We start from the raw sequence: 24,866 nt of genomic DNA, 5'->3' as shown, positions 1-24,866 counted from the left end.
TTACCATTCTTGGACATCTGAAATATCCTCGTTCTTTAGTATAGGGTGATTTCACGAAAGGTCACTGGAGCGCAGATCCGCACCCACGTGACCGAAAATTTTAACTGGGGGACAAGCGTCACTTCCGGTACATGTTAGTGAATGGGAAAACACGCACTTTCACACCCGTTAAAAACATCGAAAACGGCCCGTTTTTGAGCTGCAATTTACTGTGCTAGTCGGGGTGACCGTGAGGAACAGCTACCTAAATTTACAGTCCAAAAAAAAGATAGAAACTAAGGTAAATTCAAGAGGGAGCTGAAGGTGTAAATACAGCGGAAGTGCTAGCGGACATTTGCCGTGGAGATTTAAAGATCCAAAATATCGGGAATTATCGCGTTTGCTCGCTGCATTTCATCACAAGTAAGGCATTATTGACTTTTTATCTTTATTCATTTGTTAGATGAAAAGTATTAAAAGTTAAAAATCCGTCAGTTAAATTGCAAAATCGCCCATGGTTCTCAGGTGGGTTTTAACATGCAAAATGAAAACGCTTCTGAAGCTCCATTTACCATTTAAATAATCGTAAACTATCAATGCGTTTTGAAATAAATTTTACTGAGATGCAAGCTGTCAGCTGTTAGTTGGACAAAAGCAGGACATTTTATTATTTGCCAAAATATATTTCTCAATGTTTCTTGTTTAAAGCCTGCACAATCACCCAAACTACTTATTTATTTATTTATTTATCATCTAATAACAGACAAGCCTGCAGCATGGAATGATGTCAACAATCCTGATTGGGCACCCACTGTGAGCAGGATAGACAATGTGCACAAGAACGCCATGCACGTGCAACAAGAAGCGAGTATTAAAGCAGATTTGGTTGCAGCTCAAGCATCTATAGCTCTGCAAGTTGATGGCGTTCTTGTGCACATTGTCTATCCTGCTCACAGTGGGTGCCCAATCAGGATTGTTGACATCATTCCATGCTGCAGGCTTGTCTGTTATTAGATGATAAATAAATAAATAAGTAGTTTGGGTGATTGTGCAGGCTTTAAACAAGAAACATTGCGAAATATATTTTGGCAAATAATAAAATGTCTTGCTTTTGTCCAACTAACAGCTGACAGCTTGCATCTCAGTAAAATTTATTTCAAAACGCATTGATAGTTTACGATTATTTAAATGGTAAATGGAGCTTCAGAAGCGTTTTCATTTTGCATGTTAAAACCCACCTGAGAACCATGGGCGATTTTGCAATTTTACTGACGGATTTTTAACTTTTAATACTTTTCATATAACAAATGAATAAAGATAACAAAGTCAATAATGCCTTACTTGTGATGAAATGCAGCGAGCAAACGCGATAATTCCCGATATTTTGGATCTTTAAATCTCCACGGCAAATGTCCGCTAGCACTTTCGCTGTATTTACACCTTCAGCTCCCTCTTGTATTTACCTTAGTTTCTATCTTTTTTTTGGACTGTAAATTTAGGTAGCTGTTCCTCACGGTCACCCCGACTAGCACAGTAAATTGCAGCTCAAAAACGGGCCGTTTTCGATGTTTTTAACGGGTGTGAAAGTGCGTGTTTTCCCATTCACTAACATGTACCGGAAGTGACCCTTGTCCCCCAGTTAAAATTTTCGGTCACGTGGGTGCGGATCTACGCTCCAGTGACCTTTCGTGAAATCACCCTATATGTGGATTCCTCCTCCTGTTCTAGATGGATTCCTCACCTGCGTTTCCTCTGTGTCCTGGAAGTTTGCTCTTGTACCTCTCCTCCCAGACAGAACAAGGATTGAAAATTCTCTCATATTAGGTAACTAATTTACAAATACCCACCTTCCCCCCCCCACCCCCTATTCCCCCCTCTCTTCCCCATGCCCCATCTGCTGGGCACCCATTTTTCCCTTTCCTCCTCCCCTCCTGTAGGTCACCTTCCACCTATATTCCTTCCTCTACCTCCTATTGCACTTCTGTCCTTATTTGATCATCTCACAGTTTTGTCTTTTCTTATCTGGCCTTTGTCCAAACTGCCAATCAATCTCGCCCCTCTTCCCCCCCCCCCCCTCCCCTCTCTCAAATGTATCCACCTATTCACCTTTTGTGGTAGACACAAAATGCTGGAGTAACTCAGCGGGACAGGCAGCATCTCTGGAGAGAAGGAATGGGTGGCGTTTCGGGTCGAGACCCCTCTTCAGACTGACCCATTCCTTCTCTCCAGAGATGCTGCCCGTCCCGCTGAGTTACTCCAGCATTTTATGTCTGTCTTTGGTTTAAACCAGCATGCCTGACCTGTGAAGTTACTTTGTCAGGCTCCCCTTTTTGTCAATCTCCCCTTTTGGTCTGAAAAACCTAAAAGCACGAAGGTGACCCTGCCTCTCCAAATGGCCTGTATCATTGTGGTTACAATGTTATCCTTCCATAAGCACACAGCTCACCTACCTTACTCAATTTCCTCCTTGCATTTAAATATAACCAGACTTAACTTTTTTCTCTATGTTCTAACCTTTGTTTTATCTGCCTTTTAAACTCCACCTTTATTTTTATGCCTTAGATTTACAGTTTTATTTTTCTCTGTTCTGACTTTTTGTCTGTAACCCTGCCAAGCTAATTTAAATCCACTCCAACAGTATTGTGTAATCTGTCCACAAGGATCTTAGTTTCATCCCTGTAGAGGCACAACTCATCTGCTTATACAGGCCCCATCTTGCTCAGAACGGGTCCCGCTGCCTCCTAAATCTATAGCATCCTGCACTCTCTCTTCACCTATGTGTTCATCATCACTTTCCACATATTTCTGTGCTCACTCACCTGTTGCATCAGAAACGGTCCAAAGATTACTAACTTTTGAGGTTCTGTTTTTTAAATCTAATTCCTAACTTATTAAACCCTATCTTTTTTTTTACCATTGGTGCAGTTATGCACCAAGACTTTTTGCTACTCATTCTCCCCCTCCAGATCTTCAGTAACTGTTCGGTGATATTCTTGATCTTGACACCCATGGGGCAGCATGTTTCTCTGGAATCAGATTTGCAACCACTCATATGCTGTCTGTTCTGACTAGAATATCCTATAACTCTTATTCTTTTGACTTTGCTGCTCCCTCTTTACAGTTGAACCACCCTTGGTGTTATAGTCTTGGCTCTGACTGCACTCTTCAGGCAAAATCTCCCCATCATTTTCTATTTAGTGATGCATTGCCGATTCCCTGAAATAAATAAATAAATATCTGAGCTTTTTGCGTGTATGTGATGATCATCCATTTCCTCGTTGACTGTGCTATTTTGAACTGCACATAATCAGCTGTAAATAATATCCCTGAAAGATTCAGCTTTGAGGACATCAGCAGTTGTTCAGCTTCCAAAACTTGGAGCACAAACCTATCCAGCTGAAGAATTCCTCCACCTGTGGTTATCCAAGGCATGGGAAGGCTCCTGAAATTCCAGCAGGGGATGTGCAATGCATGTGTTGGAGATGTCCTGCCATACTCCCTTCTGTTCCAATTAGCACACGAAACAGAAGTTGGTTTAATTTAATTTAATTATTTTACAATGTAAAATTGTATGGTTGTCCATGCAGGCTATGCAAATCTCTGTGCTCTTCAGCAACTTTGAGTTATAAAAACAGGAAGGCAGATTATTATCTGAAAGGCGTGAAGTTGGGAAAAGGGGACGTACAGTGAGATTTTGGGGTCCTTGTTCATCAGTCACGCATGCAGGTACAGCAGGTAATGAAGAAAGTGATTTGCATGTTGGCCTTCATAACAAGAAGAATTGAGTATTGGAGCAAAGAGGTCCTTGTGCAGTTGTACAGGCCCTAGTGTAGAGCTAATAAAGAACACACCAACTAATGGTGCAACAAGTTTATTAGCATATAGTAAAATTACCCTGCAGGTAGTTTTCACCGTGACTACATCCCGACTAACGACTAGTGGCTAAAAATGTTATAACATATGGTGATTGTAAGGAAAGGCCCGGACTGGATTATAGATCCGGGGAGGTGTGTAACATATGTGTGTTAGTATTAGTTAGAGCAGATCTACATCTTTCCTCTTGAGAAAATAAAGTAACTGCGAATACATATATGTGAGTATAATTAATCGGGCTAAACTGGTGTCTGATTAAAAAACAGCCACTAGTCGTTAGTTGGGATGTAATCACGATGGTGACTACTTGTAGTGTAACTTTGCTATATGCTAATAAACTTGTTGGACCTTTACTTGGTGTGTTCTTTATCAGCTCTACATGGTGTCAGAGTGTCTGGACCATTCTCCTTCTAGTTTATCTGATTTTTTTTTTTTAATTCCCCAGTGTATATCTTTTTTCTCCCTTTTCACTTTATTATGGCTCAGTCATTCAAGAAGCCTGACCCTCTAGTTTTCGATGTTGACCTCAGCGAGCGTTGGCGGATTTTTGAGAGGGATTTTAATGTCTATATTCGAGCTGCCCATCGCGGGGCACGACACCGAAGAGCGCCTGCTAAACTCCAGTCAGACAACGGAAGCCAATTCACCAGTCAGTGCTTCAAGAAATTTGCCCAACGATGGGATTTTCGTCACATTACCAGCAGTGCTGAATACCCTCAATCGAACGGCCAGTCCGAAGTGCCAAACAGCTGATGGAAAGATCTCATCTGGCAAAGTCCAAAGTTTACCTGGACTTACTCAACTTGAGAAACATTGCCCATGACCCAGTGCTAGGGTCTGCTGCCCAACGCCTCATGTCAAGGCAAACCCATACCACGCTACAACCACAGGTTCTCAAGCCAACAGTAATTCAAGCACAACTTCAGCGTAAGCACGAGATTCAAAAACACTCGTACGACAGAACAAGCAGACCACTCGAGCCGCTGGCATGGGCTCAAGTTGTGAGGCTTCAAATCCGACAAGGGTCACGGATGCCTTGGTACAATCTGGGCTCATATGTTGGTCGACTCTAATGGAGGGACTTACCGGCGAAACCGTCAACACCTTCTACCAGTGAAGGAACTACATCCTATAATACCGTATCCAGATGTTCCTGGACTGTTTCACTCTCTCTGCCCCAACTCCGTTGTCTGCGCCCAGCATGTATCCTGCCTTATTGCCATCGCCAATGGTGTTCCACCCTCCAGTCTCCTCTCACCTGTCTTACGGGTCTACGGTTTTCCACCAGCCCCCGGTCTCACAATTCTCTCCGGTGAAGGATGGAGATGCGAGCCTGTACCGTACACGCGCAGGTCACATTTGCAAACCACCCCTTAAATACGGGGACTATGCTTCGCCTGCTCCAGTGCTATTTCAACAGTTAGTCTTTCCAAAAATAAAATCTTTGAATTTTGCGCAGGCAAAGACCACTGCCAGTACTTCCTTTTCAATTTGAGCATAGCGTTGGTCGGTCTCAGACATTGTGTGAGAGGCACATGCCACAGGTCTGTTGTCACCCTCACTGGTGCTCTGAAGACAGGCAGCACCCAATCCGTACTGGGAGGCATCACTGGTTAGCGTTACCGGCAGTTTTACATCAAAGCAGGCCAGAGTCGGGGCACAGGACAACTGTTAGTCTCCAATTGGAGGCCTGTGTTCCTATTCCATTTCTGACACCGTGTAGAGCTAATTAAGAACACACCAAGTAAAGGTCCACAAGTTTATTTGCATACTAGACTAAGTGGGACCCGTTGGGTCCCAGCCAGGGAGGGGGAGGGAGGGGGGGGGCTTTCTGGAGTGCTAGTACGGGTGTTGTGTGCTGAAGGGACTGGTTTCCAGAGGGCTAGTACGGACATTGTGGGCCAAAAGGATTCTTGGGCTGGAGGCTCAGTCACTCAAGCCTGTTGTGCTGGCAGCTCACTCACGGCTGGTGGGCTCGTAGTTGACTCACGGCTATTCCTTGAAATTCCATTTCAAGCCGGGTGCAAGGCCACTAAATTCAAGTGCAGTTTCATACCACTTCAAGCAGGGTGCAAGGCCACCAAATTCAAGTGCAGTTTCATACCACTCGAAGCAGGGTGCAAGGCCACTAAAGACTGAGTCGTGACCTCTCCCTCCCCCATCTTGCAGAGAATGAGCCACGCCCACACTTCCGGGTTTTATAGTCCCTCCCACCGAAAGAGGCGTGATTGACAGGAGAGGGAACCTCAACATTCTTTAAACACTAATAACCGAGAAAAATCCTCGGCACCTGATGAGCGGAGGGGGACTCGGATTAAGATGGCCTAAAATCACAGCCGTACGTGGTAGCGTTATTTCTAAAATCAATATAAAGCGCAAACAGGAAGTGGTCAAGATTAGACTTTTAATTATATAGAAGGCAAGGCAGCCTTAATTTGGCAAGGCAGCCTTAATTAGGCAAGGCAGCCTTAATTAGGCAAGGCAGCCTTAATTAGGCAAGACAGCCTTAATTAGGCAATCCAGCTTTAATTAGGCAAGGCGGCTTTAGCATTTTCAAACCAAAGTCAACGCAACTTTAGCACTTTCAAACCAAAGGCAATGCAGCTTTTGCACTTTCAAACCACAGGCAACACAGCTTTAGCACTTTCAAACCAAAGGAAACGCAGCTTTAGCACTTTCAAACCAAAGGAAACGCAGCTTTAGCACTTTCAAACCAAAGGAAACGCAGCTTTAGCACTTTCAAACCAAAGGCAACACAGCTTTAGCACTTTCAAACCAAAGGCAACACAGCTTTAGCACTATCAAACCAAAGGCAACACAGCTTTAGAACTTTCAAACCAAAACACACTTTTGCATTTTCAAACTACATTTTCAAACCACATTAAGGGCACTGACAGGTCAGTAAAACCACTCACAGTTTAGTAGACATGTGTTCAGTGTTATTCACAGCTCGGACTGAGAATTGCAACCTCTCGCTCCCCCATCTTGCAGGGAACTGAGGCACCTCCACACTTCAGCGTTTTATAGTCCATTCGAAAGGGGTGTGGCCTCCAGGAGAGAGAATCTCAACATTTTTAAAACACTAATAACTCTTTTATTTTTCATCGATGGGAAAAATCCTCTTGTCCAGCGGAGGGGGACTCTGAATAAGATGGCCAAAAATCACAGCCGTAAGTGGCGGCGTTTTTTCTAAAATCAATATACAGTGCAACAGGAAGTGGTCAAGATGAGACTTTTAGTAATATAGAAGATAGTCAAGTCACATTTATTTATATAGCACATTTAAAAAAAGTGCTTTACATTTGTTATAAGAATAGCACAACAAAACAGACTACATACATATATACATGTAGCCCTCACTCAGAGGACGTCAGGAAAGGCTTGGGAGTATAGATAAGCCTTTAGTCTTGACTTAAAAGAATCGATGGAGGGGGCAGTTCTAATGGGAAAGGGGATGCTGTTCCACAGCCTAGGGGCTGCAACCGCAAAGGCGCGGTCGCCCCTGAGCTTATGCCTAGACGTGGGATATTCAGCAACCCCAAGTCGGCCGATCTGAGGGGCCTGGAGGTGGAGTGGTGGGTGAGAAGACTTTTTATGTAGGTGGGGGCAAGCCCATCGAGGGCTTTGTAGACATGGAGGAGTATTTTGAAGTTTATACGGAACCGCACAGGGAGCCAGTGGAGAGAGGCCAGGATCGGGGTGATGTGGTCCCTTTTGCGGGTGCCCGTCAGGAGTCTTGCTGCGGCGTTTTGGACCAGTTGCAGGCGAGACAGGGTAGATTGGCTGATGCCAGTGTAAAGGGAGTTGCAGTAATCTAGGCGGGAAGAGATGAATGTGTGGATGATCTTTTCCAGGTCATCAAACTGGAGGAATTGTTTTATTTTAGCTATCATCCGAAGCTGAAAGAAGCTAGCTTTTACCACGGCATTGCTTTGTCAAATTTCAGTGCTGAGTCAAATATCACACCAAGGTTTTTGACGTGAGGTTTGAGTAGTGGGGTAAGGCTTCCAAGGCTGCCTGCTATCATTTTGATTGAGTCCGAGGGGCCGAGAAGGATGACCTCAGACTTACTCTCGTAAAGATAGTAAAGTTACACTAGAAGTAGTCACCACCGTGACTACATCCCGACTAACGACTACATCCCGACTAACGACTAGTGGCTAAAAACGTTAATAACCTATGGTGACTGCAAGGTAAGACCCAGACTAGATTATGGATCTGAGGGGTGTGTAACATATGTGTGTTATTATTAGGTAGAGCAGATCTACACCTAGTGAGACCACACCTGGAGTACTGTACAGTTTTGGTCTACAAATTTGAGGAAGGACATTCTTGCTATTGAGGGAGTGCAGCGTAGGTTCACGAGGTTAATTCCCGGGATGGAGGGACTGTCAAATATTGATAGAATGGCATATGAGTTGAACAGGTACTTTGGATCCATCTTCACAAAGGAGGACACAAACAATTTTCCTGATAGAGTAGTGGCCAGAGGATCTGGGGTGACGGAGGAACTGAAGGAAATCCACATTAGGCCGGAAATGGTGTTGGATAGGCTGATGGGACTGAAGGCTGATAAATCCTCAGGGCCTGATGGTCTGCATCCCAGGGTACTTAAGGAAGTGGCTATAGAAATCGTGGATGCATTGGTGATAATTTTCCAATGTTCTCTAGACTCGGGATCAGTTCCTGTGGATTGGAGGGTAGCTAATGTTATCCCGCTTTTTAAGAAAGGCAGGAGAGAGAAAACAGGGAATTATAGACCAGTTAGCCTGACATCGGTGGTGGGGAAGATGCTGGAGTCAATTATAAAAGATGAAATAGCCGTACATTTGGATAGCAGTAACAGGATCGGTCCGAGTCAGCATGGATTTACGAAGGGGAAATCATGCTTGACTAATTTTCTGGAATTTTTTGAAGATGTAACTAGGACAATGGACAAGGGAAAGCCAGTGGATGTAGTGTACCGGGACTTTCAGAAAGCATTTGATAAGGTCCCACATAGGAGATTAGTGGGCAAAATTAGGGCACATCGTATTGGGGGTGGAGTGCTGACATGGATAGAAAATTGGTTGGCAGACAGGAAACAGAGCGTGGGGATTAACGGATCCCTTTCAGAATGGCAGGCAGTGATTAGTGGGGTACCGCAAGGCTCGGTGCTGGGATCGCAACTATTTACAATATACATCGATGATATAGATGAAGGGATTCAAAGTAACATTAGCAAATTTGCAGATGACACAAAGCTGCGTGGCAGTGTGAACTGTGAGGAGGATGCTATGAGAATGCAGGGTGACTTAGACAGGTTGGAGTGGGCGGATGCATGGCAGATGACGTTTAATGTGGAGAAATGTGAGGTTATCCACTTTGGTAGCAAAAACAGGAAGACAGATTACTATCTAAATGGGGTCAAGTAGGCCCCGCACCTAAGGCCGGCCCTGCATCTCGCCAAGCTGCAGTGATCACGTCAACTGTCCTGCTGGATAGTCCTATAAGCTCGAAGGGTCTCTTTAAATCCTGCAAATTAATAAATCAATACGATCATGCAGTGGATGCAGTGCACGACTGATAGGTTGAACTAACCACTGCTCCTGTCTGTGAGCAAATACAGGAGCTTCTTTCAGCAGACCTTTTTACAATGGAAACCATGGTTGAGTAGGCCAACTTGGGACTACTCTAATTCCTCTTGCCTCGTCTTGAATTATCTTTTGGAGGCATCTTCCGATAAGGCAGAATGAGGAATTTCTTGACCTGGTGTCTGCTTCAATCTTGTACCCACATGGCAGATGTACAGCGGACACCCATATTTTCTTCGTATACCGCGCACAAATGGACTTTGCTAGTGCATCACATGTTTGAGACTTACAGCTACCCATATGGTTAACATACGCTACTGCTGTTGTATTGTCCCGATGTAGCCTGATTTGCATATCATGGTCTTTTCCACAATACGTTCTCAATGCCAGGAATGCTGCTAGCATTTCCAAATAGTTGATGCCATATTTTATGGCCAAGTCTCAACTCATCCACATTCCACCTACCACCACAACTAGTATAGGTCAGTTACACCCCAGCCCTCACTTTGTAGTGCTATTGCGGGCTTACTAGGTACAATGAACCCTGTACCCTCGTGTGTGCTCAATCCCCCACTGAAATTCGGATATCGACTCTGTCGTCAACCTCGTGCATCTATCAAAATGTCCCATGTTCAATTTTAGGGCAAGAACCTTCTCACGAACCAAGCTTTCATAATGTATGGCTCTATAACTGGGAAGGCGGTTACCAGCTTGCCTATCACCCTCGCAATCTGTCATATAGTAGACTTCTCATTCTTTAGTAAGCCTGTGCATGCATCTCCAAATTCTGCTTCTTATCTGTAGGTGGGGTCACAGACCTATCTGAAAAATTTATGACAAAGCTTAGATATGCGATAGTTTTTGTCAGCTCAAGCCTGTGCTTTCCTGGTTGAATAACAAATTCTAGATCTTCTAGGAGTGTCTAGGTCAGGGGTGGGGAACCCGCATACGGCCTTCTAGGGCATTAAGTGCGGCCTTTTGAATTAATCCAAATTTTGTAGAAAAATCCTTTTATTTTTATTAATATGTTTTTGTTCGTCTTATTATTTTTATTTTAATCTTAAAATGAACGCATTTAAAATACCAAAGAGTAAAAGAAGATTCAACAAAATAATCCTATATCAAATTGAAGTTTCTTGGATGCGGCCTTATTAGATTACAGCTAACTTAATGCGGCCTTCCAACATGAAAAGGTTCCCCACCCCTGGTCTAGGTTGCTAAAACAGCTACCTATGTGTCATATATCATCTTTCCTATGATGAGCATGTCAACTATTTCCTGTGACTCTAATGTATTGGTACCGGAAAGAATGCATCTTCGAGTTCGAATGAGGCCATAAAGCAATATCAATAATCAAAAGTTTTGCTGAATGAAAATCCATTCTAAAATGGTTATATTCCAAGCCCATGTTCAGACCAAATCATTCCTGATTTGGTATACTCCATCTTCCTTAGACCTTGTGAAGATATTGGAAATATATTCATCTTGTTCATGAACAATCTCCTCAATCATATCCTTTATTGTAATTTCACTACCTCCACTCGTACAGCTATATATTCCTCTTTAGACCGTTTCACGGGAATTTGGGCTTTTCTTGCTGTGGAAGAAACCGGTCAGGCAGAACGTCAGATTTATAGCCATTTACTAGACTATGTGGGATCCCAGCTTCACACGGGAGGGCTGGTCCCACATTGCAATATTCCACCTCTCCACCAACTCCAATACACACACACACACACACCCTCCACCATACACACACACACACTCACATACACATACACACACACACACACACACACACTAACACCACATATATGAGAGTAAACTTTCTTGAGTCTACTCACACGGTTGAGCGCGGTCCTTCCACTGTGGGGCTACCGCAGTCAGCGGAACCTCCGCAATCAGTGTGACCTCTGCATTTACCGGAAATTACGCAATCAGCGCGACCTCTGCACTCACTGGAAATTACGCAATCAGCGCGACCTGTCCACTAAGCGGAAGTTACAAAATGAACGGGACTTTTGGACTAAACACAGTTGGACTTAATAAAGCATTTATTTCTTCCAAACACAGTCGGACCTAATAAAGCATTTAATTCTTCCAAACACAGTAGGACCCAATAAAGTATTTATTCCTTCCAAACACAGTTGGACCTAATAAAGCATTTATTCCTTCCCAACACAGTCGGACCTAATAAAGCATTTATTCCTTCCAAACACAGTCCGACATAATAAAGCATTGCAAGTACAGTTTCAAACACAGGCAGGGCAGCAGGCCGAACAACTCATGGCATTAGCATTTCATTTCATTTCATTTCCAATTAAGCTTTGCACTTTCAAGCACAGGCAGGGCAGCAGGCCAAACAACTCATGGCATTGTCATTGAGGGCTAAAAAATCAATTATTGCAAGTGCACTGCAGACTCACAGTTCAGTTGATTCACAGCTTAGAATGACAGTCGTGGCCTCTCCCTCGCAATCTTGCAGAGTGACTGACTCATGTCCAGGCATCCGGGGTTTTATAATTATTTTATAGTAAGAATTTTAAATCTTAAGATTTCCTTTAGCCAATCAGAATGTCCCAGATGGTGATGTTAACCTTCGGTACATCACAAGTCTGGCAGTTATCAGGATTAACATGCTTTTCAGCATTGTCCTGCATGATCTCCTCATTCAGCTAATGTGAAGTCAGGTATACTTGCCAGTTCTGCCTCTACTGGTTCACTTATCCCCAAGGGAATGGCAAATTTTATTCCAGAATGCTAGCAGCTCTTTCTTAGTCCTAAGCTGAAAGGTCCATTTGTTGAGAGAATCCTCAAACGCCCAGCCTCTGAGCGGGAGATATCCTCAGATAACTGAATTGAACTGCCTGTATCAGTGCAGTGCACCTCCCCATTACCAGCCTCTCACTCTTGTGAGTTGACTGATAACCTCAACCTTAGATGTTGAGGCAGTACCTCCCTGGCCAGTATTGTCCTTTTGGACAGCCAGTTCCTACTTGGTCTTCTCACAACCCGGGGTCGACAAGCTGCTTTTCGGAGCTTTTGTGGAGTTTGCTGTGCAGGCGCCCCTGTCAGCGTCACCAAGCCCGGGTCGCCAAGCTGCTCCCTTTCGGAGCTTTAGCGGTGGTTGCTGTGCAGGCCATGCTGTTGGCGTCTCCGAGCTCGATAGCAATGGCTGCCACCGACGTCACTCGTTGCCGTCTTTGCCCGCTGAATTTTCAACTGCACATCTCTTCTTGTTTCTTGGTTTGTCCATTTTTTGGAAATCAAACCCGCATTGAAACAAGAAGCTCCTTTCCTGCAAAAAAACCTTACATTTACCGTTAAAGCTCTGACGGAGCATTTCCGAATGCATCCGTATCTCGCGCCATGCGTCGACGTATTGATGTGCATGCGGGCTGGCAGGTTCTTCACATAGTCTCGTCACGGGACTTTGAAATAAAACTAGGCATCGATTATAAACAATTGAAATTATATGTGTCAACTGTTGCAAAAAGACTGAACAAATAAGGTGAGGTTCTACAGCTTCTTGCCATAGAGTTCTGATGTAGTTCTCAAAATTAATATTTTACAAAGCACTGAATTGGAGCCTAATCTTGATGAATTCAACAGAGTTTGATGTACATTTAATTTAATATTCTGTTGGGAGATACTATAAGGAATAATCTTGAAGACAGCGTAGGTTTTGGAGTGCGATCAGCGTAGTAGGTTGGAGTAGGTCAGCGTAGGTTTTGGAGTGCGATCTTATGAATAGTCAATCTACTGGACTTGTTGAAGATGATATCACTCAGTGTGGAGTGGGATAGTGTAGATTTCAGAAATAATTTCTGTTTTGTGATTGGTGATATTAATATTTGGACTAGAGAGTAGTAGATATTAATCATGCAAGAAGATAGTACAGGGTAATGACTCATGATGAATGGCCTCTAGGTAGCTGGTTGTGTGTGCAGCAGAGATCTATGTCGGGAATGCTGATGTTTTTAATTTTCTGTAAATGATTTAGAAGATAGGACAACTTGCATGCTAAACAACAAAAGCAGCATGTAAGAGCCAAGTATCTCATAACCAATAGATCGGAGCATAGTTCTGCAGTCCCACCACTTCTAGTCAAGCATAGTGTTGGACAATTACATAGAAAACAGGAGGAGGTTGCTCCAAGAACCTCCCAATCTTCAATAATGGGGGACCCAATGTGACCATGATAAAGAAAAGGATGAAGTATTTTCAACAATATTCTACTGTAGTGCTAAACAGATCATCCATCCACAGGTCTAGATCCAACGTCATCACAGAAGTCAGTCCCTGGCCAATTTGATTCACTCCATGTGATATCAAGAATTGTCCTGGATACCAGAATGATTATTGGATCCAACATCCCATCTGTATTACTGAAGACCTGTGCTCCAAAGCTGGCTCCATCCAAGATGTATCAGGTCATGAACTACCTGACAATGCGGACTGGTGCCCAGCTAATCCTGTTTATTAAAAAAAACAAGTCAAATTCAATCAACTAATTACTGTCCATTGAGCCCACTCTTAATTTTCAGCAAAGTCATAGAAGCTCTGGCAACAATTTTATCAAGAGGCACATAATCAGTGTTGCCATTTCTGATTTTGCCAGGACCATTTAACTCCAGACCTCCTCAGAGCCACGATCTAAACATTGACAAAATAAATGAATTGGAGAAGTGAGGTAAGATTGATTATCCTTGACAATGGGGAAATGTTCAACCACATGGCATCAGGTTGCCCAGTATAACTGGTCAATGGTTGTCAAAGGAGGACAGCCCATCAGCTGGAGTTGTCCGTGAAACAATGAAAGGTTGTTGCGATTGTCAATCATTCCACTCCCAGGACAGCACTGTTCGAATTCCTCGGGACAGTGACTGAAGTTCAACTATTTCAATGACCTTCCTTCCATCATGAAGTCCAAAACGTTTGTTCACTGGTGATTGCGCAATCTTACTTTCTATTCAGAACTTCTCAGCAAAAAGAGTATCCTACTAGACTAAGTGGGACCCATTGGGTCCCATGTTCACACGGGAGGGCTGGTCCCCCAAAGCAATATTCCACCTCTCCACCAATTCCAATATTGGTGGCCAGTGGGTGGGTGTGTGGGGGGGGGGGGGGGGGGCTTTCTGGAACGCTAGTATGGGTATTGTGGGCTGAAGGGACTGGTTTCCAGAGGGCTAGTATGGACATTTTGGGCCAAATGGATTCTTGGGGTGACAGCTCAGTCACTCAAGCCTGATGTGCTGGCAGCCCACTCACGGCTGGTGGGCAAGCAGTTGGCTCACGGCTATTCCTTGAAATTCCATTACAACCAGGGTGCAAGGCCAGCAAATTCAAGTGCGGTTTCATACCACTTCAAGCAGGGTGCAAGGCCACCAAATTCAAGTGCAGTTTCATAACACTTCAAGCAGAGTGCAAGTCCACCAAACTCAAATGCAGTTTCATACCATTTCAAGCAGGGTGAAACCCACCATAAAACCACACAAAACACCACATAAACACCACACTCATAGTTCAGTAGACATTCAGTGTGTTCAGTTGATTCACAGCTCAGACAGAGTCGTTACCTCTCCCTCCTCCATCTTGCAAAGATTGCCACACCCACACTTTCGGGTTTTATAATCCCTCCCCCCTCCCACCAGAAGGGGCGTGGCCTTCATGGCATGATTGACAGAAGAGAGATTCTCAACATTTTTAAAACAATAATAACACTTATTTTGGGGAAATGATGGGGAGAATCCTCTGCACCAGTTGAGCGGAGGGGGACTGAGTAAGATGGCCAAAAATCACAGCCGTAAGTGGTAGCGTTTATCTAAAATTATTATATAGTGCAAACGGGAAGTTGTCAAGTTTAGACTTTTAATCATGCTTTATTTCAAACCAACCACCACCAACAACCATTTGCAGTGCTTTATTTCAAAACAACCATGTTTTCATTTTCAACCACATTAAGGGCACTGAAGGTCAGTAAAACCGCACTCACAGTTTAATAGACATGTGTTCAGTGTTATTTACAGCTCAGACTGAGAGACGTGACCCTCTCGCTCCCCTCCCCCCCCCCCCCCCCCCCCCATCTTGCAGAGTGACTGAGGCACTCAACACTTCCAGGTTTCATAATCCCTCAGGAAGTGGCTTGGCCTTCAGGAGAGAGAATCTCTACATTTTTTAAACACTAATAACTTTTATTTTGCATCAATGGAAACATCCTCTTGTCCTGCACAGCAGAGGGGGTCTCTGAGTAAGATGGCCAAAAATCACAGCCGTAAGTGATTGTGCAGCAGAGTTTTTTCTAAAATCAATATACAGAACAACGGGAAGTGGTCAAGATAGGACTTTTAGTAATATAGATGCTGCTTTAGATCTAGACATAGTCTGATAAACTTTAAGACCGTTCATGCCACAAAAAGACAGGCAATGACCAACTCCAGCAAGAGAATCTGACCAACCCTCATTACCATCATTAAGTACCCCACTATCAATAGCATGAGGTAATGGGCCATGGGCCAATCATATAAATGGGCATAAGAGATTGCCCCATGAAGCTCACAAAGTAACAATAAATACAAGGATAAGGGCACAGCAGCAGAATGGTGCAAGATTGTGCTGCAATCTGAAGTAGTGCAAAAAATATTCATCAACAATTATGGATTAATCAAATGAGGTTGGGAAGAGAGGATTTGCAGCAGCATTTCTGGAAATAGGATGTGAAGGGGCAATTGGCTTACAAATCTGAAAGAAGCTCTCAAGTTTAGATGTCAGCTTTCAACATCCTGTATATTCTTCCATAGGGTAAAGATGCGAAAAGTGAACAGCTAGGGTGGTAAATGTCCTTGACGATCCTACTAGCCTTGCTGATGGAGTGGATAGAAAGAAGTGACAAGCCTGTGATGGACTGGGCTGTCTTTACCACTTCTTGCAGGTGTAGATGGCCAAGAGTAGAGTAGTTGCCAAACCAGGTTGAGATGTATCCCGTCCGAATACTTTCTACAGCAAATCTGCAGAATGCTCGTGGGCATGTCAAATCCTTATGATACCCAAACAGTAAATATGCACTTTCTTGATCACCGTACCAGTGCGAAGAGGCCAGGTTAGGTTGCTAGTGATACGGCTGCCTAGGTATCTGTCGCTGTTGATCATCTCTACAGCAGGGCCACTGAAGAGAACATGATTGTGTTCACCTCCGCGCTTCCTCAGGCCAACAATGAATTATTTTGTCTTGCTGATGTTAAGGGCTAGGTTGTTGTACTGTCACCATGACACAAGGTCCTTGCTCTTTTTTTGTGCCATTCTTATCGTTGTTGAAAATCCGACTGACAATATTGGTATAATCGGCAAACAAAGATTGGAAGAATGTGGAAGGCCGAGTATCCTGTGGCAAGAGTCCCAGCTGATACTCCACAGCTTTTCCACCATCCAGGAGCATAATGGAATGCTCACCTAAATGAATGCGTCACCAAACCTCAGGAAGCTCGACACCATCCTGGACAAAACAGTCCTTTTGACTCGCATCCCATCAACTACCGTGAACGTTCATTCTGTCCACAGTGGCTACAACGCACGCCATCTACACATTGCACTGCATTTATGCATCCATGCTACAAAGGCAGCATCTTCCAAACCTGTGAATTCTTCATAAGTTTATGTTCATAGTGATAGGAGCAGAATTAGGTCATTCGGCCCATCAAGTCCACTGCGCCATTTAATCATGTCTGATCTATCTCTCCCTCCTAACTCCAATACAAGCTTGAAGAACAGCAATTCATCTTCTGTCTGGGAAAACTTGCAGCTTTCAAGGTTCACTGTTGAATTCTACAAGTTCAGGTATGAGAGTCGAAGCATAGATTGGGTAACTGTATTGAAGTACATGTGGCTTTTGTAGACAGGGCAAAACCTGAGCTTCCCGTTGCCTATCAATTTCTCCATCCTACTCACAACTATCGGTCTGTGCCTCCTGCATTGTGCCTTGGACAACTTCAACTCAGAGTGAAATTGGTTTCGGGTGGGATTGGTCCTTGATTGGGCAAATTACATGTGTCATTTTGACTCCTGGACGTTGAATGTAAAATAAGGCCTCAGAGGGACTCTGGCAGGAGACGCTGGTTCAATGTCACCTTCTGGTTTAATGGGGAGGACTCTCCTGGTTCACAGGACATGTAAAATATCATGAATTTGGGCTTCATTTGAACTAGTCTTTTTTAGTATTTAGAATTGAGTTCTATGTATTTTGACAAAAGTGCAAAAGAAATATTATTTGGAGGAATGGATAAGGAAACTGGAAATCCTGAAATAAAAATAGGTAATACAAATACAATTGACATTTAAAGTTGAGGAGCTGTCATTGGAATAGTAGTCTAGACTATTGGAAGATACTTACAATGTTGTGCTGTGAAAAGGGTATGTGGAACAGTTGGACTAAATCCTTTACGAATACTGAGATCTAAAGCTATGAAGGGAGTTTAGCTGGATTAGTTTTGATTGAGAGGTGATTAAGGATTGCGAAAGATGAAGGAATTTGGGGAATGTGAACTTGTACAGAATCATTTTTTAACTGATTAGTACATATTGGGAGATGTTGTGGAAATATGGAAACTTTGAGCAAATAACATTTGTAAAATAATCAAACTTATAATCAACAAAGATAACAGAACAGGAACTGTGAACAGAATTAATTTAAGTTTCTGTTCATGGATATGACACATTTTTTTTGCATTTAGCTATACAATCTTCCTAGAAGGTTAATGTTGTTCCAAGCTAATTTGGGTCCCTCATTGCTATTAAACTTGGGTTGACTGAATTAATTGTGAAGGCTCAAACTGAAACAAAGTAGATTGACTCTTTTCTCCTTGTTCACTTTCACTCAGGTCGGGTCTCTCTTGTCATTGTAAATGTAGGGTAAATGCGAAGTCAAACAACTACACTCTCGGCAGAGATGTTATGTTAATGTACCTAGAGAAATTTGTGAAGGGAATTCTGTGATGCTGGATCAATAACTTATTGTGCATGAAACTCTTAAGTCACCATGGTACTCTTAAGATTTTGAATCCATGTAATTGATGTACATTAGGAACCGTAGGGATTGCAGCACTGAATGCCAAAAGGTCTCTTCAGAATAGCTCCAACCTAATATTATTAATTTAATCTTGATATTTCAATTCCTTCCAATGATTTCTTGGTTCTCTTTTATTTAACTGAATGCATGCACGTGGCTATACATGATTTTTTTTTTCTAATCCCACTGCCATCTATTTATTGGAGTACAGGTCTAAGTGGAGTAATTACAACTTTTTATTAAGCTCTTATTGAAAGGGAGTATTATTTGTGATGTTTCAGGCTTGAAACAAAAGAAAATGTAGCATTCTTAATGTTTAAGGGAAATGAATGTTAGGGCAAATAATTTGTTAAATTCAGCTAAGTCTGGATTTTTATAAAATGTAACATTTTTGGAAATATTTTACACAAAACAAATCACATGTTTTAATTAAATTGATTATTATTTGTGAACATTAAATGGATGATATAGTGCGAAACCTCAGATATTTTCTAAGCCAGTTCCTTTAAGTGTGACATAACGAGTCAAGCCATTGCTTTCAAAAACATTTATTTGGGAGTTCAGCTCTCACATTTTGATCGGTTCCGTCAGGCACGGAAATCGCTTTCAAAACGTTGGGGGGGACACAATTTCTTGGCGGCCGAGCGTGCGCGCATGCGCGCACACACGCGATGTTTCGGCCAAGGGCCCAATGGCCGGTAACATCGGCAATTGACCTGGTTGGTGACCGACTCCGAACTTTGGCAACAGCAGCTTCGTCCGCCCCGAATCGTGGGGCTTCAATCGGCCCGTTCGCGGGGTTGCAACATCGGGAGCCTCAATCATCTCGACGCACCAATTTGACCGCGGGGCGGTGGAAGATCCTGAGGTCGATTTTAAGCTGCGCCGGGCGATAAAAAGCCCCGCGAACGGGCCGATTCGAGCTCCGCTTTGATCTTTGCTCCACCAGGATGTCTCCCTCCTCCAATCACTGCGCTCTATCCTCAGTCCAAACCCCCTACTTCCTCCTCCAATCATAGCGCTGATTCATTATGGGCCCCCTCCTACAGCCTGCTGACCGACGTCTCTCGTCCAATCGGTGCCCTCGATCATCAGTCCCACCCCAACTGTCTGGCGGAAAGCGGAGATTTAAAACAGCTTTTTTAGAGTTTTAAAATCCGGAATACAAAAAATGGGGGGGGGGGGGGGGGGGGGGGATCGTCCCCCACCTCTCAAAACGGGCGGGGGGGGGGGGGGGGACGTGTCCCCCTGTCCCATTAAAGCACGATTCTCCATGTACTTTGAAATGTAACATTTTGGAACGATTCTCTGAAAGATCTTAGTCGGACTGTTCCTTCTAATGTCAATTGTCCATAGTCAGCTAGCAAATATCGAGCATGTGAGTATGTGCAGAACTCGCAATAATAGGCATTGCAGTAGTTAACATAGATAGGGAAATTGTAGGTACAGATATAATGAAAATGTTGCTTGCAGCAGTTTCACAGGCACATGGACACAACATCCAAAAAACATAAATTATAAATAAATTACACAAATTCTATAAGACAGTGGAAAGGAAAATACTATGCAAAAAAACAAGGTATTACCACAAAACACAATAGGAATTAAGTTCACGGTAGTGCAAGAGGTATTCCGCAATTTTCTTTTGCTGAGGAAGAGTTTGTGCAAATTGGTTCAAGAATCCAATAGTTGCAGGGAAGTAGCTGTTCCTGAACCCGAATGGGACCTTGGAATACTGTATCTCCTGGCCAACGGTAGCAGTGAGATGAGAGCATGGCCTGAATGATCGGGATCCTTAATGGAAGATGCCGGGTTCTTGCGGATGGTGGGGATGGCCTTTAATGAATTGGGCTGAGCTCTCTGCACCCTCGTGTTCAGTGATTCGGAATTTGGACAAGAGATTTGGCTATTTTCTTGAGGTAATTTAAAATTTGAACATCGGTATTATTTTATTGTTTCTAGGTTGAGGATAAAGCCATCTTGATCACTGGATGTGAAAAAGGATTTGGCTTTGCTTTGGCAAAGCATCTACATGCCAAGGGGTTTTCTGTTTATGCGAGCTGCCTTTTGAAGGTGAGTCCATTACATCTTCTATCGATGTTGGTTTAAAGATGTTCTGTGCATTTATTGATCATCTCTGCTTTATTTAGAATTGTGTGATGATGGAAAAATGAAAACCCCTGTAGTTTGACTAATCTGAAAAATGTAGCTTTTGGATAAAAATTGTCAATGAATTATGAATAAAACTTTATGCTGGATTCTCATTCTATTAAAATGCCTTTCAAATATTAATAGCCATCCAGCTGACAGTGAGGGTTTTGCAATTGACCAGTTGGATTAGTACCCAGTTCCCAGAGGAAAAATAGGCTATATTCCAATACATTTTCATACCAAATTTCTTCAATATCCAATTGAACCTCTATGGTGCAAGATTAATATTGAAGTTAGCCACAAAACTAATGTTTCAGAAGGCATCTTATAAACAGAGGACAAAAAAATATTTGCTACAATAGGATTTAGCATACGACCTAGTTATGTCAAGCAATAGTATGCCCATAAAATAAGATGCAATGATCTTGGCCTGTACTCACTATGTTATTCACACTTCCTCTACAATTACACATTTAAACATGCACCAAAATCAGAAGTTACCATGTCTGAAACCTTGCAAATGAACTTTTATGCACTCTGCAAAACATTCAAGAGAAAGGACTTTAGCAGTGGATCTCGTGACGCTATTTCTAATGCCAACTGGAATAAACAGAAAATTGTTCTGTTTCTGTACACAGCTCTTGTGAACTTTGTTAAACTTTGGCATCTGTTACCTAAACTCAGGCATGACCAGCAGGTTCTGTAGCAATCTGACTATAGTATACCATAGCTTAGAATTCATAGGCAAATCCATTACGGTGCTGAATTCATAGGCAAATCCATTACGGTGCTGAATTCATCTACACAGGATTAAAGCCTCTGTACAATTAAACACATAAATGCACATTTTTTTGCATTTCCACCAACAAAACATTTTATTGTACTCATTTTGTATCATCATTCAATTTGAAGTGGTAATAAATAATAGAGCACTCGAGCATGGAATTGAAAGACCCAAGGACTGAGCTATTTATTAAAGTAATACATCACATTTGCATTTTTATTTATTTTTTGATTGTTGAATCTGAGCTTTTATCCATTAATTTGAACAAGTTGATATTATTGTTAAAGGGTAGAAACCCCTAATGAAAAGGGAATGGAACTTCACTTATTTTGCCTGCTATCTTCCTATGGTCACATGATGCATTGCTAATCAAATAGGTGTTTATCATAATAATCAATCACTTTTGTTTGTATGAAATTCAGAATTTCCACAACATGAATTCCAGTACTGAACAGATTTGAATTATAGATCCGATATCCACCTTTGCCTCTCATTTATCAAATCATAATGGTCATAGTTATTTGAATAAGGTTGATAGTTATGTTTTTTCATTTTTTGTTATGCAAACAAAGAAATGAAAAGGTAAACTAAGTGCAAAGCTATGTGATGGCCAGAATGTACAGAATGCCAGCATTGAGAATTATGTTTCTGGAGTTTTTAAATTATTGGTTTATTCATTTCAAAACCAGGGCAGCTCTTTGTTATTTGTATTTTAATTGACGATGCATTTTAAATGCACAGGAGGAGCAAGGAAGTATATTGCCAGTGAGGGAAAAGTGGTGAATTTATTTATTTCTATTGACTAGAAGACACAGTGAATTGATTATTTGTGTACTGAAGTATGAGATGGGAAAAATAGTGAAGCAAAATCAATTTAGTGTTCAGTGGAACATAAAATAAAGGAGCAGTAGACTTTCAGGTTTGAAACATTTTTAAAGGTAAAATTTTAAGATGTTTCTTTGCCAAGCAATTATTGCAATGAATGCCTAGGTAATTTAGAAGCTGCTAGTGGATAAAGTGAAAATGTAACATTGGTGCCTTGGGAGAAATGGTTATTACATGTGTGACCATACCATAACCCCCCAGGGAAATGTATACAAAAAAGTAAGATGTAAATCCTCCATGTTGGATGTTTTCATGGCGTTATCTTCTTCGGGTATCTTTGTTGAATAATCCTGTGAGAACTCTTTAGCCAAGTCTAACCTTCACCCAGGTGTCACATGTGCATACATTGTTGCGGGTTCAATGATGCTCTTAGTATGGGGCGGTATTAACACGATTCCAGCTAAACCGTGTTTTCCATTTGGCAATTCTGAGAAGACGTTACATTTGACTCCTGCTCTGGTAAAGGTTGGGTAATAAAGGATGGGTCCTTGTTGGAATGTTTGTCTTAATTCTGACAGTTCTTGAAAAAGTAGTGTAATTATATTTTTCTTTGGAAGGATAAAAACGAAGGTCCTCAAATACTTGAGAAGATGAAATGTGAGCGTCTAAAAGTTCTTCAAATGAACGTTTGCTCAGATGAGGAAGTGCAACAGGCGGTGGAATTTGTAAGGAGACATTTGAGGGATCCGGAGAAGGGTACGCTGTGGGTTTGGTTTTACATTGAACCATGTTATATCAGCAGGATAATTTATGAGAATGTGTTTAAAGTTACTCTGTTCCTAAACATAAAATAATTCCTAATTTAAAAAAAACATTAAATAAACCTGAAATAAAGACAGAAAATGCTGGAAGTATTGAATTGGTCAGGTGGCAACCATGGAGAGAGAAGCAAAATTAAAAATTTGGGTGAATAGGTTTCTATCAAAACCGTGATGAACTGTATATCAAACAGGAAATTTAATCCACTTCTTCACAGATGCTGTTTTACCTGCTGAAAATTTCCAGCATTTTTTGTTTTTGCATAAATTTAATTGTAGAGGTAAATGAGTGGGATGCTGATTTTGTTTAATTTAGAGCATGAAAACAGGCCCTTCGGTCCATTGAGTTCACGCCGACCAGTGATCACCCCATTAGTGTCATTATGATGTGGACTTGCACAACTTATTTAGGTTTACCTGAATTTAATTGAATTTCCTTTATTGTCATTCAGACCTTTCAGTCTGAACGAAATTTCGTGCCTGCAGTCATACATACAATAATACAATAATAGACAACAGAACAGACAGTAAACACAAATTAACATCCACCACAGTGAGTACACCAAGCACCTCCTCACTGTGATGGAGGCAAAAATCATCTTAGGGCTGCAGTCTCTTCCCTCCTCTTCTCCCTCTGCGCTGAGGCGATACCCCACCGGGCGATGGTAAATCAGTCCCGCGGCTCACCGAGCTCCGCGAACGGCCCGGTTCAAGCACCGCGGCCCGGGGTGGTCGAAGCTGCCGCCCTCCAGTCCAGCGGACGCAGCTGTTGACGACGTCGTCCACTGGCCAGCGGCCGAACCCCGGACTCAGGCCGCCGCCGCCAGAACGCCGTCTCAGCCACCGGAGCACCGTTCCAGCCCCGAGCCGGGTCACCCTCACGTGAGCGTCTCAGCCCCGCGCCAGGCCGCCCCCACGGGAGCGCCGTTGCCCTCGAGCTGGGCCGCCCCGACGGGAGGGCCGATACCCTCGAGCTGGGCCGCCCCGACGGGAGCGCCGTTACCCTTGAGCTGGGCCGTCCCGACGGGAGCGCCGTTACCCTCGAGCTGGGCCGCCCCGACGGGAGCGCCGTTACCCTCGAGCTGGGCCGCCCCCACGGGAGCGCCGTTACCCTCGAGCTGGGCCGCCCCGACGGGAGCGCCGTTACCCTCGAGCTGGGCTGCCCCGGCGGGAGCGCCGTTTCCCTCGGGCTGGGCCGCCCTCACGGGAGCGTCTCAGCACCTCGCCAGGCCGCCCTCACGGGAGCGTCACAGCCCCTCACAGCCCCTCACGGGAGCGCCGTTCCAGCCCCGAGCCGGACCGCCCTCACGGGAGCGAGCCCAGGGCGAGTCCTGACAGGCTCTGCCTCCGGAGCCTCGAGGTTGCCAGCTCAGCCATTAGGCCTCAGCGCAGACGGAGGCAGAGAAGGGGGATACGACAAAAAAGTCGCATTCCCCCGAAGGAAGAGACAGCAAGCCCTGTTTCAACCCCCCCCCCCCCACCCCCCCACACATAAACACAACCCAAAAACCAAAAACCTAGCTACACAAAACGAAAAAAACAACACAAAAAAGCAAAAACAAACGGACTGCAGGCGAGCCGCAGCCGTTCAACAGCGCCGCCACTTCCAGAGATTATATAGTTATAGTTTATATAGTGACAAATACATTAAAAAATAATTACGGGGAGGCTACGTTCCCAGAAAACTGGCTGTATCGTGACTTTCCGTAATGCATATCTGTGTATATGTTAAGAAACGGGTGTTGATAAAAACTGTGTTGAATTATTGACTTCCATCCCCACATTCATTCAGAGCAAAATTT

General features: G+C 43.3%; 1 protein-coding gene across 1 annotated transcript in view; it reads left to right on the top strand.

Annotated features, from left to right (window-relative positions):
• LOC116979993 (D-beta-hydroxybutyrate dehydrogenase, mitochondrial-like) overlaps positions 1-24,866 on the top strand; it is a 52,071-nt gene that overhangs the window by 13,800 nt on the left and 13,405 nt on the right. The window contains exons 2-3 of the mRNA XM_033032025.1: positions 20,449-20,559; positions 22,864-23,002. Of these exons, the coding sequence (XP_032887916.1) occupies positions 20,449-20,559; positions 22,864-23,002 (250 nt within the window). The remainder of the gene's footprint in view (positions 1-20,448; positions 20,560-22,863; positions 23,003-24,866) is intronic.

This window comes from Amblyraja radiata, chromosome 13 (assembly GCF_010909765.2).
Source record: "Amblyraja radiata isolate CabotCenter1 chromosome 13, sAmbRad1.1.pri, whole genome shotgun sequence".
NCBI classification, from domain to species: domain Eukaryota; kingdom Metazoa; phylum Chordata; class Chondrichthyes; order Rajiformes; family Rajidae; genus Amblyraja; species Amblyraja radiata.
This window is presented reverse-complemented; position numbering and strand designations above follow the sequence as displayed.